At 52.0% G+C, this 14,240-nt stretch overlaps 1 protein-coding gene across 6 annotated transcripts in view; it reads right to left on the bottom strand.

Annotated features, from left to right (window-relative positions):
- Window positions 1–14,240, bottom strand: part of SIPA1L3 (signal induced proliferation associated 1 like 3) — a 234,371-nt gene that overhangs the window by 74,928 nt on the left and 145,203 nt on the right. For all 6 annotated transcript variants that reach the window (XM_024733750.1, XM_024733745.1, XM_024733749.1 and 3 more), the window contains 4 exons: window positions 8,813–9,001; window positions 7,408–7,582; window positions 5,207–5,310; window positions 2,278–2,435 (listed from right to left, as the gene is read on the bottom strand). In XM_024733750.1, the coding sequence (XP_024589518.1) occupies window positions 2,278–2,435; window positions 5,207–5,310; window positions 7,408–7,582; window positions 8,813–9,001 (626 nt within the window). The remainder of the gene's footprint in view (window positions 1–2,277; window positions 2,436–5,206; window positions 5,311–7,407; window positions 7,583–8,812; window positions 9,002–14,240) is intronic.

Genomic DNA, 14,240 nt, shown 5'->3' with positions numbered 1-14,240 from the left:
GAATGCTGAGACAGAAACGTGTTTGGAGACACCGGGGCGGGGGTGACAGGGGAAGGTCAGTCCAGAGAGCCGCTGTGTGTGGGGAAGGAGAGGAGGGGAAGAAAGGGGTTGCAGGAGGGGCAGCTTTGGTTGTATCTCTAACATTTTCTTTCTTCAGAAATAAAGGGAGAGCTGAAGCAAATATGGCAAAATGTTAACATCTGTTAGATTTGGTGGTAGGCACATGGGTGTCTGTTATATTATCCTCTGTACTTTTCAGAATGTTTAAAACATTACATAATAAAAATATTTCAAATTAAACTGAAAAAAAAAACAAGAAAGCTTCGAGCGTCAGAAAAAAAGAGATCATTCTGGAAACCACGTGAAGGCCGGCCTGGAAAGGCAGGAGGTCAGCCGCAGGCTCCTGCGATAAACCAGGTAGGAGAGGGGAGCTCACAGTTAGGAGAAAGGGGAGAAAGGCCCACTCAGCAGCCCCCTGCTTCTGATGTGCTACAGGAGGGCTGTGTCCTTCTGCGTCTGTGTGTATGTGTGTGTGAGCTCGAGAACAACTCCATCTTTGCTCACCAGGGCTACCTTTGAGCTGCTGAGGAACATCGCCAGCATCTACGTAACCTCAGGCCCACATGGAGCCTGGAGGTGCAGGGCCTCGTAGCTGCTGCTCCATCCTGGGAACAAATGGGTGGGGGTGAGGGAGGGGGGCTGCAGGCCTGGACCTGGGCCATGTGAAGGCCCTGCCATGCGGTGTACTGGCTCCCAGCGGCCACTGGGCAACACATCTAGCCTGGTGGTCAAACAGCACATCCTGCATATTGGAATCCACCTCCCTTCTCTCACACATTTGGCCAAGAAGAAACTGGTAGATTCTGGCAATTCCACTGAGACCACCCAGTGTACCTACGCACATACCCTTTGGCCCAGTAACTCCATGCTCGGGACTTTATCTATCCCAGCTGTGTACTTGGACGCGTGTGCGATGACAGTCTAAACTAGGTTATGGAGACTTCCCTGGCAGTCCAGTGGTTAGGACTCAGTGCTTTCACTGCTGAGGGCCCGGGTTCAATCCCTGGTCAGGGAACTAAGATCCCACAAGCAGCACAGCATGGCCAAAACACACAAACAAAAAACAAAACCCCCCCACAAAACTAGGTTATGCACTGCAGGGGGGGAGTGTAACAGCAGGCAACAGGAAACAACCCAAACGCCCATTGATAAGGGATGGGGGGAGGTTCTCAGGCATCCACGTGATGGGCTAATATGCAGTCATAGAGAAGGAAGAGGCACTTTAAGGACTGGTGTGCAAAGTTCTCAAAGCCTGTTGAGTGAAGAAATACAGGATGCAGAACAGTGTGTGGGATACGGTACCATGTGTGTTAAAAGGTGGAAAAGGAATACTTGTAAGCATTTGCCCGTATGGCCCGAAGGTATCAGGATACGTGAGAAATAGCTGATAGTAGTTGCCTCTGTGACAGGCAACAGGGTGGTTGGGGGTCAGAGGTGAGAGGCCAGAGAGCTTTCCATTTGTCCTTTGGGGGCCAGCCACGCCCCCAGGTGAGAACTGGTGCTTTGGGAGGAGGCTGAATGGGTCTGAGGCTTGTGTCACTTCTTGATCTGCGAACTAAGAGAAGCCTCAGCTCTGCCTCCCGAGGGGGGCCCCTGCCTGCCCTGTCTCCATCCTTCCGTATTCCGATCTTCCTGTGCCTCTCAGCCCATGCGCCCTGTGCCCAGGCACAGCTGGTGGTCTTACTCTAGGATGGGCACGTGACCCCAAGCAGGTCAATGAGCCTCAATCCTGGGGCTTCTTTTCCTGGGAAAGGAAAGCTGTCTTTTTGCTGGATTTGCAGCTGGGAAGATGTTAAGCTTGGAGCTGCCAGCAAACGAAGTAACAGGGAAGTGGAGCACATCCGGCTAGGCCTGAACGTGTCATTTATGAGAACCAACGTACATAACTGCCTTTTTGAGGTGGGTTTTCTGTCACTTGCAAGCAAAAGATTCCAGGCAAATACAAATCCCTGATGGTTTGCTTATCGAAACTGGGGTGACATGCCCCTTTCTGGTTAAGAATCACTCTCTCAGAAGGTGTGGGAAGGTGTGAACAGAGCTCCCCTACTGAAGCACAAACAAGAAACGCAGGAGGCAGCACACCTGGGCCAGCTGTCCCCCCACTCTCTCTCTGCCGCAAGCTGTCCCCACTCTCTCTCTCTGCCGCACGCTGCCCGGATGCTGGAAACCAGCTTTTGTGGTCTCCGGTGCATGCAGGGGTAGGGTGCAGGCGCGTACCTGTAGCAGACGCTATCGGTGCAGGGCTTGTGGACTCGGACAATGATGAAGACGTGCTGAAAGTGGGAGCGGATGTTCTTGGGGGTGAAAGGCAGCGCCCCGGGCTCCTGGAAGATGATCGTCACGATGTCGTTTCCTATGTGCCTCTTCCTTAGTAGCTGGTAAACGGCGGGGAGAGGAAAACGTCATGGTCGGCTCAAGGCTCACGATCCGCCCTGTCACCTCCCTGCCGTCTCCTTCAGTGCTCCCCCTCGCTCACTCTGCTCCAGCCACACTGGCCTCCTGCTGCCCCTCAAACACTCCAGAGACATTTCCTCCTCAAGGCCCCTGCCCTGACTCTTCCCGCTGCCTGGAACGTTCTTCCCCCAGATCCCCACATGGCTCACTCCCGCCCTCCCTCCTTTCAGGTCTTGGCTGAAATGTCACCCTCCCACAAGGCCTTTGCTGACTGTCTTATCCATGATGTCACCCCCTCTGCTTTTCTGCCTTTATTACTTAACACTCGTTGACACTTAGCGTAGAGCGGCTTCCCCTCTTCCTTTTGTTTCTTGTCTGTCTTTTCCCACTACCATATCAGCTCCGTGAGAACAAGGGTTTTGTCTGCTTTATTTGCTGCCCCCTGCTGTATCCTCAGTGCCTAGAGCAGAGCCTGGCACACAGCAGCTGCTCAAGAAACATCTCTTGGAGAAGAGCATGGGCTGGCGGCTTTCGACTTGCTCAAGGCCATGCTCACAGACGATGGCAGAGTCAGACCCGAGACCACTGGCAGGGCCCATCCCTGCTGCCACCCCTTCTCGGACACCTGAGTTGAGAAGGCTGGGGCAGCAGCTTCAGACCAGCCCACAGGAGCCGTGTCCTTTCTCCCCTGCCTGTCACGGTCTCTGAGAAAAACTCTGTCATCTTTGTAGGCGATGATGTACTCACGACATTTTACTTGTTTGCTGAAATTATATTGTTCTTATTTGTACAAGTTTAGTCTTCATGTAACTGTTAGGAATCCCCATTGGCCACGTGAGGTCCGCAGATGGGAGACACATGTAGCTCTACATGAGGTTGCCCGTGGTGTGAAATCCAGTCACACAGAGTGGCACAACTCACACTGTTGAACTCTTAGCTCTTTGTGTGTGTTTTACACTGGATTAAATTAAATTGCTAGATAAAGTACCCATTTACTGTGGCCGGCCCTGTACTAGGCATTTTACATCCACAACTGAAAGCTGCAATCTCGTTTCATCTTTTTAAATTTTTATTTATTTATTTTGGGGCTGCACTGGGTCTTCTTTGCTGCATGCGGGTTCAGTAGTTGTGGCTCGCCGGCTCTCGAGCACAGGCTCAGTAGTTGTGGTGCACGGGCTTAGCTGCTCCACGGCATGTGGGATCCTCCCGGACCAGGGATAGAACCCGTGTCCCCTGCATTGGCAGGCGGATTCTTAACAACCGCGCCACCAGGGAAGTCCTCGTTTCATCTTTACAACAAGGCTGTGAGTCATTAACTCATCCTACCTCCTTTTACCGATGAGAAAAGTTAGGTTCCCGGGGGTTAAACGTCTTGCCCTAAGTCACACAGTCATGGAGGGAAACAGCCAGGATTTGAACCCGCTTCTGCTGGACTCCACAACCCAAGCTTTGCCCACCATGCCTCCCAGACGTCCAGGAGTAGGTTTCTGTCTGCTTCCTGTGCGCCTCTCATGTCGGGCCCTAACTCAAGCCCCAGTTTCATGCATGAGTACAGGGTCCTCTCCTAATGACCCTGAGACATGGGTGCTACCATTCCGCCCATTTTACAGAGGAGGGATCTGAGGCTCAGGGAGGTGAGATTACACAGCTAGGAAGTGGCAGAGAAAGAACTCCAACCCAGGCCTAATGACAGCAATGCTATTACAGCTGCTATTAGGTGAACCTTCTGAAATCACCGATATTTGACCATTTTCGGCCAGTAAAATCTACAACATCACCTGTACCAATGGAAAAAAATATATACACTAAACCATAAGTCTGTGGGGTTTCTGTTCATTAGAAACTGCTCCCGGACTGAGCATGCATGGCGTGTCCAGGTGAGGAGGCTCCTGGTGGTGGGCGTCAGCTGTTGCACCCACCTAGCACCTCCTCCTCTTCCTTCTGGCAGCCGTGTCCATCCCCTTTGGGAAAGCACCTCCCTGATCTCTGTCAACGTTTCAAGCTGAGCTGACCTCACTCGCCCTCTCTAGGGGTGGGCATGTCCTTCAGGCTTGGCCAGTCAGCCCATTCCATCCCTGCCCTGGGCCTGGCAAGTGAGTGGTCCAATGAGATTCATTCCTGAAACGTTTCTGGGACTTCTGCAAGGCACAGCTCTCTTTCTCCCGTGGTAGCAAAGCTGGTGGGATGTAAGGCGAGGGCTGCTGGGGGGCGACTCTGCACTACTTGGGAAGATCTGTGAATAAGGCCACTACGAAGAAAAGCAGAGGCGAGAAATGCAAAGAATTCCTAACATTCTTTGAGCTCCTGGATCCAGCCATACCTGAAGCCAGCCCTCTCCCAGTACTTGAGAATTACCTAACCTAGTAAATCCCATTTTTCGCTTTTGCCAGTTTGATTTGTGCTTCTATCACTTGCAGTCGAAATAATGTTGACTGATTCACTTTTTTTTTTTCCATAGGATCCCTGATGACTCAAGAGACTCTTGAGGGGAGTTGGGGTAGAAGGATGGCCAAGGAAACAGAAGAAAACTGACAGTGAATGACACCTGACCTAGTCGCCAAGCCCCAGGTGATAAGACCGTGATGCAGAGGGTCTCCAGGGCCAAAGGCCTCCACGTGCTGCACAGGATGGTGCCAGGGTAGCCAGTGCCGGGCAGGCAGCCAGCTAACAGCTGTGGGGAGGGAGAGCGCCACGGCTTCAGCTGTGCACCCACTGGAAGTCACTTGGGGCCCCCACCCTGGGCCCCACTGACCTGCTGCCTGTTGTTGGGGGTGTAAGGGAGCAGGGTGGAGACATGGAACATGATCTCATAGTCCTGGTACGTCGTGTAGAGGGAGTGGGTTCCCGTGGAGTCAGCTGAAACAGAAACACCAGTTAGCACCACGCCTCCAAAACCCCTGGGCTCCTGCCATATCCCACATGCCATCTGTGTTAGTTTTTTTTTTTTTTTGCGGTACGCGGGCCTCTCACTGTTGTGGCCTCTCCCGTTGCGGAGCAGAGGCTCCAGACGCGCAGGCTCAGCGGCCATGGCTCACGGGCCCAGCCGCTCCGCGGCATGTGGGATCTTCCCGGACCGGGGCACGAACCCGTGTCCCCTGCATCAGCAGGCGGACTCTCAACCACTGCACCACCAGGGAAGCCCTGTGTTAGTTTTTTTTTTTTTTTTTTTTTTTCTGTGTTAGTTTTTAACTCGATGTTTTCACTTAACTCCACCCTTTAAAATCCAGTAAATTTAGATAAAAAGGAAGCCATACATTAAGCACCCACCAGACTGGTAAACATTTAAGAGTCTGACAGTGCCAAGGGTTGGTGGGGATGTGGGGCAACTGGAACCTTCTGTGTGGCTGGTCAGGTGGTACAACCACTTTGGAAAACTCTTTAGTAAGATCGACTGAACCTGCAGATAGGCTTAACTGATGACCCAGCACTTCATCTCCTAGGATCACAGCCTAGAGAAATTGTACACAGATGCCCCGGAATACGGGTACAAGTATCCTCCAAGTGTTAGTCCAAGGAATAGATAAACAGTTCATAATGTGGAAAAGTACACGGCCGTGAAAAGAAATGAGTCACAGCCACCACATGGGCAAATCCCACGAATACAATGGCCAGACACAAAGGAGCACACACCGTATGATTCCATTCACATTATGGTGTCCAACAGGCAAAATGAATTATATTATTTAGAGATGCATATGAAGATGGCAAAACTATGACGAAAAGAAGGAAATGATAATCGTACCGAGTCAGAATACTGTTCATCTCTAATGGGAGGGAGTTATGACCAGGGAGAGACACCTGATTAGGGGCTCTAATGGGGGAAACTGAGGCACAGGGAGGGAGGGACTTGCCCAAGGTCACACACACTTCAGTCAGTGGTGGCGTCTGGACTGGAACTCAGGCTATCTGACTCCAGAGTGTTTCCTTAACAGTATTCAAGGCTGCCTCTTATGAGTTTCAAAATTCTCATAGGAAACAGACCAAAATCCCTAATCTTTAGCCCTAAAGGTCCTGCATGGTAAGGCCCCCGCCTGCCTCCCTCACTTCCTCCTTCACATTAATTCCCTGAACAACAGCCTTTAGACCTCAGGGCTTTTGCATGTGCTGTTCTTTCTCCCTGGAACGCACTTCCTGCTCCCTCTCTGCCTATTTTATTCCAACCCATCCCTCTCGGGTCACATGCCATGTTCTTGAGGCCCAGCCCCCACATGAGGCTGGGTTCCCCATATTTGCTCGTATCATCTTGAACTGCTCCTTCCTGCCCAGGGAGGACAGCCAGGGGGTTGTTTTTGCTGGATGCGTGAGTGAACCCACAAACCGCACTACAAGTAACTCCAGGGTGTCACACTCACCCCTGGAAGCCTACTCCTTGGCCTTCTTGAGCACTGAGGTCCACCAGCTTTATTTAACTGTAGGTACAGGGGAAACAGCAGTAAAACAGACCGAGGAATCCCTATTCTTGTGGGCTTCCATTCTAGGGGAGAAGCTGTGACAGGTGAGGTCACTGAAGCCTTGGTTGGCCAGTGCCAGAGCCAGGTGGCCTCCAGGTGGCTGTGAGGCCAGGGCAGCCCTGCCTGTTAGTTGGGGACACTGGCCAGGAGCACCGTATTCCCCGGGGTCCTTGTGCACACTGGGCACCATGCAGGTGTCTGTGGCTATGACCCCTCAGGACGTCTCCCAGCGCACATGTGCACAGGATCTCAGAGGACGTGTCTAGGAGCGCAAGGGCTGACACACAAAGCAAGTGAGTCTTCAGACTCTACCAGAACATGAGGTACTGCTGTCCAGAGTGGCTGCACTGCCCGCACTCCCACCAATGGAGTCCTCGAGCTCCCGCTGCCCGGAGTCCTCACCTGGGTATCACCAGGCCTTTGGGCCTTAGCTCACGGGATAAGGGTGCGGTTGGGACTCACCCTGCTCCCCCCCGCAAGGCCACCCGCCACTGCCACTTACTCTTGACGTCCAGCTGGGCGGCGTACTTGGTGAAGCCCTTCAGGCAGACCTTCTCTCCGATGAGGGAGAGGAACTCCTCAAAGGCCGGCCCGGCCTCCTCGTTGTTGTACATCTCCTCCTCCGAGCTCTGGCCAGCCTTGCAGTAGAGGATGCCCACTTTGTGTTTCCGGCAGAGCTGCGGAGGCGAGAGCGGCATCAGCGAGGCAGGCCAGGCAGAATGGAGGGGGGCATGGAACAAAACAGGCTCTCTCGGGCGCGGAGCCCAGGGAGCTGCCGGGGTCACACAGGAATTCAGTGCTACAGCCGGAGAAGAAAAAAGGCATGGGGGCACGTCCCAGTTGTCCCTCTCCCACCCTGCCATTCCAGGGAGGCACAACAAGGTGCTGGTGCCGCCATTCTCATGCTTTCTACAAGAGGGCCGAGGGCGGCTGGCGACGCCATTCTTTCAAGGGAAAGACCTTGGCCGGCTTCCCACAGTAGGTGGACCGGACCTGGCTAAGGTTCTGCAAAAGGAAATTCTGGAGGACTCAGTCTAGTCGACATTGTTTTTTAGGGGGTGAGCCCTTGATAACCATGTTTTTTCTTTTTTTAATTAATTAATTTTATTTATTTATTTTTGGTGCGTTGGGTCTTCGTTGCTGTGCGCGGGCTTTCTCTAGTTGCGGCGAGCGGGGGCTGCTCTTTGTTGCGGTGCGTGGGCTTCTCACTGTGGTGGCTTCTCTCTTTGCACAGCACAGGCTCTAGGAGCGTGGGCTTCAGTAGTTGTGGCTCGCGGGCTCAGTAGTTGTGGCTCAAGGGCTCTACAGTGCAGGCTCAGTAGTTGTGGCGCATGGGCTTAGTTGCTCCGTGGCATGTGGGATCCTCCCGGACCAGAGCTCGAACCCGTGTCCCCTGCGTTGGCAGGCAGATTCTTATCATTGTGCCACCAGGAAAGTCCTCCATGTTTTTTTTATGTATCCCTGATTCCTCTGTTCACTGGTGACTGGACCATCGACAGTCATGTGACCTAAGTGTGGGCCAGTCAGAGGCTCTACTGGGGCTGAGAGTCAGCTAACTGGGGCCTGCATGTGCCTACAATCCTAACAGTAATTCTGTGAGCTGTGGGAGGGCCAGAGAAGCAGAGGGAGGCAGTGTGCAGGGAGGGAGATGGAGCACGCACACACACACGGGAACCTGGTGGCTGTTTTGTTCCTAGACTATTTCCCTCCTAAGACCCAGTCACATTCCGGCTCTTGGCACCCCTAGAATTTGATAGGAGACCACTCCTTTTACTGGAACTAACCTGACTGGGTTTCTGTTCTTTGGAGAAAAAAACGAGTGACCGAGACAGAAGGAGGTACCGGGAGTGGGGCTGCAGGCTGCTGCCCCAGTGTGCCCCCACCCCCCTCCCTGGGCCCCGGCTCACCCCTTGCTCGTCGAGCTTCAGCAGCTGCTCCGTCACCTTGGGAGTGTTGAGAGCCAGCCGCAGGCAGTGGATGTTGAGCTCGGGGATGACATATTCCAGGGCGTCCTTCAGGGGCAGGCCCCGCCCTGTCCCATGCTTCATAGCTGTGGGTGTGGCGTCCTCCAGGATGGAGCCACGCAGGGTGGTGAGCTGCTCGAGGAAGAGGAGGGAAGGTTAGGAGGCTCTCAGGACTCGGGAAGGGATGAGAGCACATGCGGGTGTCCTGTTCTCAAAGCGACATGTGGGATGGTTAGTAGCCTGGGCTCTGCCAGAAAGCACTAGGTCTGGACCAACTTGAACTTGCTGCCTCCTGGCTGTGTGTTCTTGACCAAGTGACTGCCTATCTGTGAGCCTCAGCTTCCAAGGACTGTTGGGAGAACTAAATGAGATGGTGGATGGAACATCCTTCATTTGTTCAACGAATGATGAAAGAAGAAAGACCCCTGTCTTCCTGGAGCTGACGTGCGGGTGAGGAGATGGATTATGTCAGGTAATAAGAGGTATAATGGATAAAACAAGCTCCACAATGTAGACACTCAAACAAACACTCTTACTGTCATTATCAGAAATAATATTATGTGTACACTTATTTCCATAAGCTCTTATGTAAAACACCTGCCTGCCCTGGACACTGGTACCATCTTGGATCTTGAATTGTGACACTGGTTTTCAACCTGGTTTCCTAATAAAATCACCACCAGTGGTTCTGATTCGGCTGGTCTGTGGTGGGGCCCAGACATGTATGTATACACGCACGTATATATGTATACACACGTATGTATGTATACACACACTTACATACTTGTATATTTGTATACTTACACACACACACACACTCACTCACTCTCTCTCTCTGTCTCTCTTTGTTTTTCTTTTATTTTTTTTGTGGTATGCGGGCCTCTCACCGTTGTGGCCTCTCCAGTTGCGGAGCACAGGCTCCAGACGCGCAGGCCCAGCGGCCATGGCTCACGAGCCCAGCCGCTCAGCGGCATGTGGGATCTTCCCGGACCGGGACACGAACCCGTGTCTCCTGCATCGGCAGGCGGACTCCCAAACACTGTGCCACCAGGGAAGCCCCTCTCTGTCTCTTTTAATACTACTCAGGTGATTCTGATGTGAAGCCAGGGTTGAAAACCTGAGTCAAGCCAATCATGACCATCTCGTTCCTCTTACGCAGATGTTGCTTTCCAAGTTTTTCCTATAGTTGGCTACATGACTAGTTCCAGGCAATGAGATGGGATGGAATTCAGCTTGGGGAGGACGTCTAGGGCAGATTTTCTTCCCTGGTAAAAGGAAAGCCCCTTTCCACCTGCCCATTTTTTCTAAGGACACTGGTATAAGGATAAGATGTTTGGAGCTGTGGAAGCCATCTTGTGATCGTAAGTAAAGAGACAACAACAAAAATTACACAGAAGTCATGTCCTGCCACTGCCTACCCCCAGACTTCTTGTTAGATAATGAAAATAACCCCGTATTTGTTTTAGCTATTGTTAGTCATGTTTTCTGTTACTTTGCAGACAACGCAACTTCTAACAGATACATCTTAATGACGAGTCACATTTATGAAGGCATGGTTCACTGCACTGTATCCCAGGAATGATAGCAGCTATCTAGGTATAGGTCTGTTCAGGGGGGATTTTACTATCTCCATTTTACAGATAAGAAGACTGAAGCTCTAAGAGGTTAGGTGCCTTAGCCAAGGTCACCACAGCTAAGTGGCTGAACCAGGATTCCAACCCAGGTCTGACGTCTCCAAAGCTCATGATTTTTCTCTTTGAAATATTTTTTTTAACTGTGAAATATAATTCATATACAGAAAAGTATACAACACATATAAGTACAGCTCAAGGAATGATCACAGAGTGAATACCTAGGTATCACCACCCAGACCAAGAAACACATTACTAGACTCCGGAAACACTTTTGTGCCCCTTCCCACCTCCCTAATGGCAACCCTATCCTGACTTTTCACACCAGAATTTATTTCTGCCTGCTTCTGAGCTTCATGTCGCTTGTATTCTTTTCTATCTGGCTTCCTTCTCTCAATGCTATGGATGTGAGATACGACCATGCTGCAGTAAGAGGCTGACGTTTTTACCCCAATGGATTTAATCCATCCTACTGCTGACGAGCACGGAAACTGCTTCCAGCGTTTGACAACTGTGAGCAGTGCTGTTAGGAACATTCACGGAAGCATCTCCTAGTGCACATGGACACATTTTCGTCTGGGTTTATACCTAGGAGAGAAATTGCTGAGTCACCAGGCATGTTAATCTTCAATTTTACTGAACTGCCAAATCGTTTTCCAAGTGGCTGTACCAATTTACACCCCGCCAGCCCCGTCTGAGAGCCCCTGCTGCTTCCCGTCCTCACTATCACTAGCGCAGGCTTCCATCTACGCTGTGCTGCCGGCCGCCAGGCTCCGCTGTGCTCTGGGTGAGGCACGGCAGCTCCAGCACCACAGCGAGATGACTCCCTAGTCTGCAGTAGAACAGGGAAAAAAATCCTCCCCCAAGGGGATTGCTGTCAGCACCCAAAATACACTTGGGGCTATGGTTTAAAGACTAGGGAGGATCAGCGTTAACTGGAAAAACACGCTCACCCCGAAAAGTCAACAGATGCAAGAGGTGGCAAAAATGACGTGTCACGACACTGCCTCTAAGCAGACGGCCTAACCCTGCCGAACAGGACCTGGGCAAGAGGCATGCGTGTTAGGAACGAATGATCTCATGGCTGGGAGTTCCCAGTTCTGGCTTTGGGAATTAATAAACAAACCTCTCTTAGGATAAGCTGGATACTCTTGAAATACATCACAAAAAACTGTGATGTGGATGCTCTGCCCTGCCAATCTGGGTGGCCCTGGGATTGTGAACTTCGATGAATGCACCAACGGGATCAGCGCCTTTCTATCCTGCTGACACTGCCCCACAGTGCCCTCTGCTGGGGCCAAGAGACAGCGTGGACCAGAAATCCTCATCCTCTTCCAACACTCGAGACAGGTGGCCTACCGTCACATTTTTGGCTCTGAAGACTTGACCAAAAGCCACTACTTGAAAAGCTCCCAGCTTTTCCTTCTCTGCTGGCGATAATAAGTAGGGCACTGGCAGGCTGCAACGTGTGGCCACCTCTGCTCTCCACCTGGTCCTGTCCACCATCATGTCCTACCTGGACTGTGACAGCAGCCTTTTCCCGGTCTCCCTGCACCTGCCCCGCCACCACCCCACGCCGGTCCATTCTTCCCGCAGCAGCTTGAGTCAGATGGTGTCTCTCCTCTGTGCAGAACCTGCTGACAGCGTTCCATCTCTCTCCCAATAAAATCTACACTCGCAGGACTTCCCTGGTGGTCCAGTGGTAAAGAATCCACCTTACAATGCAGGGGACGCGGGTTCGATCCCTGGTCAGGGAACTAAGATCCCACATGCCACGGGGCAACTAAGCCCACATGCCACAACTACTGAGCTTGCATGCCTCAACCAGAGAGCCCGCCTGCCGCAAACTACAGAGCCCACGTGCTCTGGAGCCTGTGCGCCACAACTACAGAGCCCATGTGCCCTAGAACCCACACACAACTAGAGAAGAGAAAAGCCCGCACGTCGCATTGAAAGATCCTGCACGCCTCAACGAACATCCCGCGTGCTGCAACTAAAACCCGACATGGCCAAAAGAAAAATTAAAAAAAAAAAAAACCCTTGCCTTAAAACAAAACCAAATAAAACTACACTCGCTGCTCAGGCTGCGAGACCCTGTGTGCTCTGACCCTTGATGACATCTGGCATCATCTCACTGAGCTGTGAAAGGGATTCAGGGCCACATCAGCAAGGAGGTTCCCATCGGCACAGGTTGTTCTCCACCAGCTACCGACTCAGATGCATCCCTGCCTTCCCCTGTGCTGCGTCCACCCTCCAAGAGCTCTTCCTGGGAGGTCACTTGGGAGTCAGTCTGCCTCGGTTCAAATCCTAGCTCTCCCCCTTCTCTAGCTGTGTGACTTCTGGGCAAGCTGCTGAATTTCTCTGTGCCTCTTCCCTTATCTATAAAATGGGGAATAACGGTGCCTGTCACAAAGGGTTATAAAGATTCAAGAAGATAATCCATGTACGGTGCTTTTCCACCACTGTATCTGGCATACAGCGAGCACTCAATGTATGTGTTAGCCATTATCACATTACACACGTCGGATGTTTTTACACAAAGCCATATGTGTAGTTAAAAATTTAAAGAAAAGTTAACCTTAATAGGAAGCTACAGTTTGTTTCTCCCCCCACTTAACAGTATGCTTTGGAGATTACATCACACCATCATCGGTGCCTACTGAACACAAGTGAGGTCCCAAATGAGGTTCGCTACTACACTTGCTTTTTACGCTTAATACAAGATTCTTCCTTTTCTGCTTTGTATACATATATACTGTTTAAATTCTTAATGAGTGACTGTTACTTTTTCAATAAAGAAAGAAAAAAAAAATCTAAACCTCTAACCCTCACAAAACTAAGGCTTGTCAAAAACTCATATCTGGGGCCAAAGGGAACCCACCGAGCCTGCTGGGCCAAAGAGTCCCCGGCTAGTTGGCATTCCTTGTGTTCTGCCGGCCAGGGGCTCAGGACAGGGCAGCCCTGGCCTGGAGTTTGTCCTGTCCAGGCTCAGGGTGGGTGGGGCTGATGTTTCGGCGTGTGGTCCTGAAGCCCAGCTCCAGTCTGTTCCCGCCCCAGCGGGAGGCTCAGAGCTGCCAACACTCCCATTCCATCTGCTGGGAGATGTGAGCCCACTCGGTCTGCTTGGCGGCCGGGGGCGGCCATCTGGGGCAGGCCAGCCGGCTGGCTTGGAAAACAGCCTGGGCCCTTCGCTCTGGCCCCCATGCCTTGGTTAACCGGAGCCCGAGATGTGTGTGTCGACAGGAGAAGGGCAGAACTCTGACCATAAGCTGAACCTTCACTCCCCAGAAAGGCCCTCTGACCTTTCGGGAAACAGTGACAACACGACAGCAGCGTCATCACAGTATCTGCCACTCAGAGCACTCACTACCCTGCAGCCTTATCACAGTATCTGCCGCTCAGAGCACTCACCACCCTGCAGCCTTGTGCTATACCACCTCGTGCGTGCCGGTCCAGGAGAACCTTCCCGCCTTTCCAGGACACAAGGAACAAACGGTACGAAGTCTACTTTACAGATGAAGAAACTGAGGCATCCAGGGGTAAAGCCATCTGCCTAAGCTCACAAGGCTGGTGAGTGGCAGAGCCCAACCAAACCCCAAGCTGTCTTTTCCCAGAGCCAGAATACAAACTCAGCCCCACAGGGAGTGGTGAGTGGTTAAGAGCACGGGCTGGGGACACAGGCAGTCTGGGTTCATATCCTGGCTCTGCCACTGGGGGACCCTCACGAGTGACAGCCCTAG

Source organism: Neophocaena asiaeorientalis, unplaced genomic scaffold (genome assembly GCF_003031525.2).
Source record: "Neophocaena asiaeorientalis asiaeorientalis breed wild unplaced genomic scaffold, Neophocaena_asiaeorientalis_V1.1 scaffold280, whole genome shotgun sequence".
Classification (NCBI taxonomy): Eukaryota; Metazoa; Chordata; class Mammalia; order Artiodactyla; family Phocoenidae; genus Neophocaena; species Neophocaena asiaeorientalis.
Note: the sequence above shows the minus strand (reverse complement) of the source record. Positions and strands in the feature narration are given on the sequence as shown.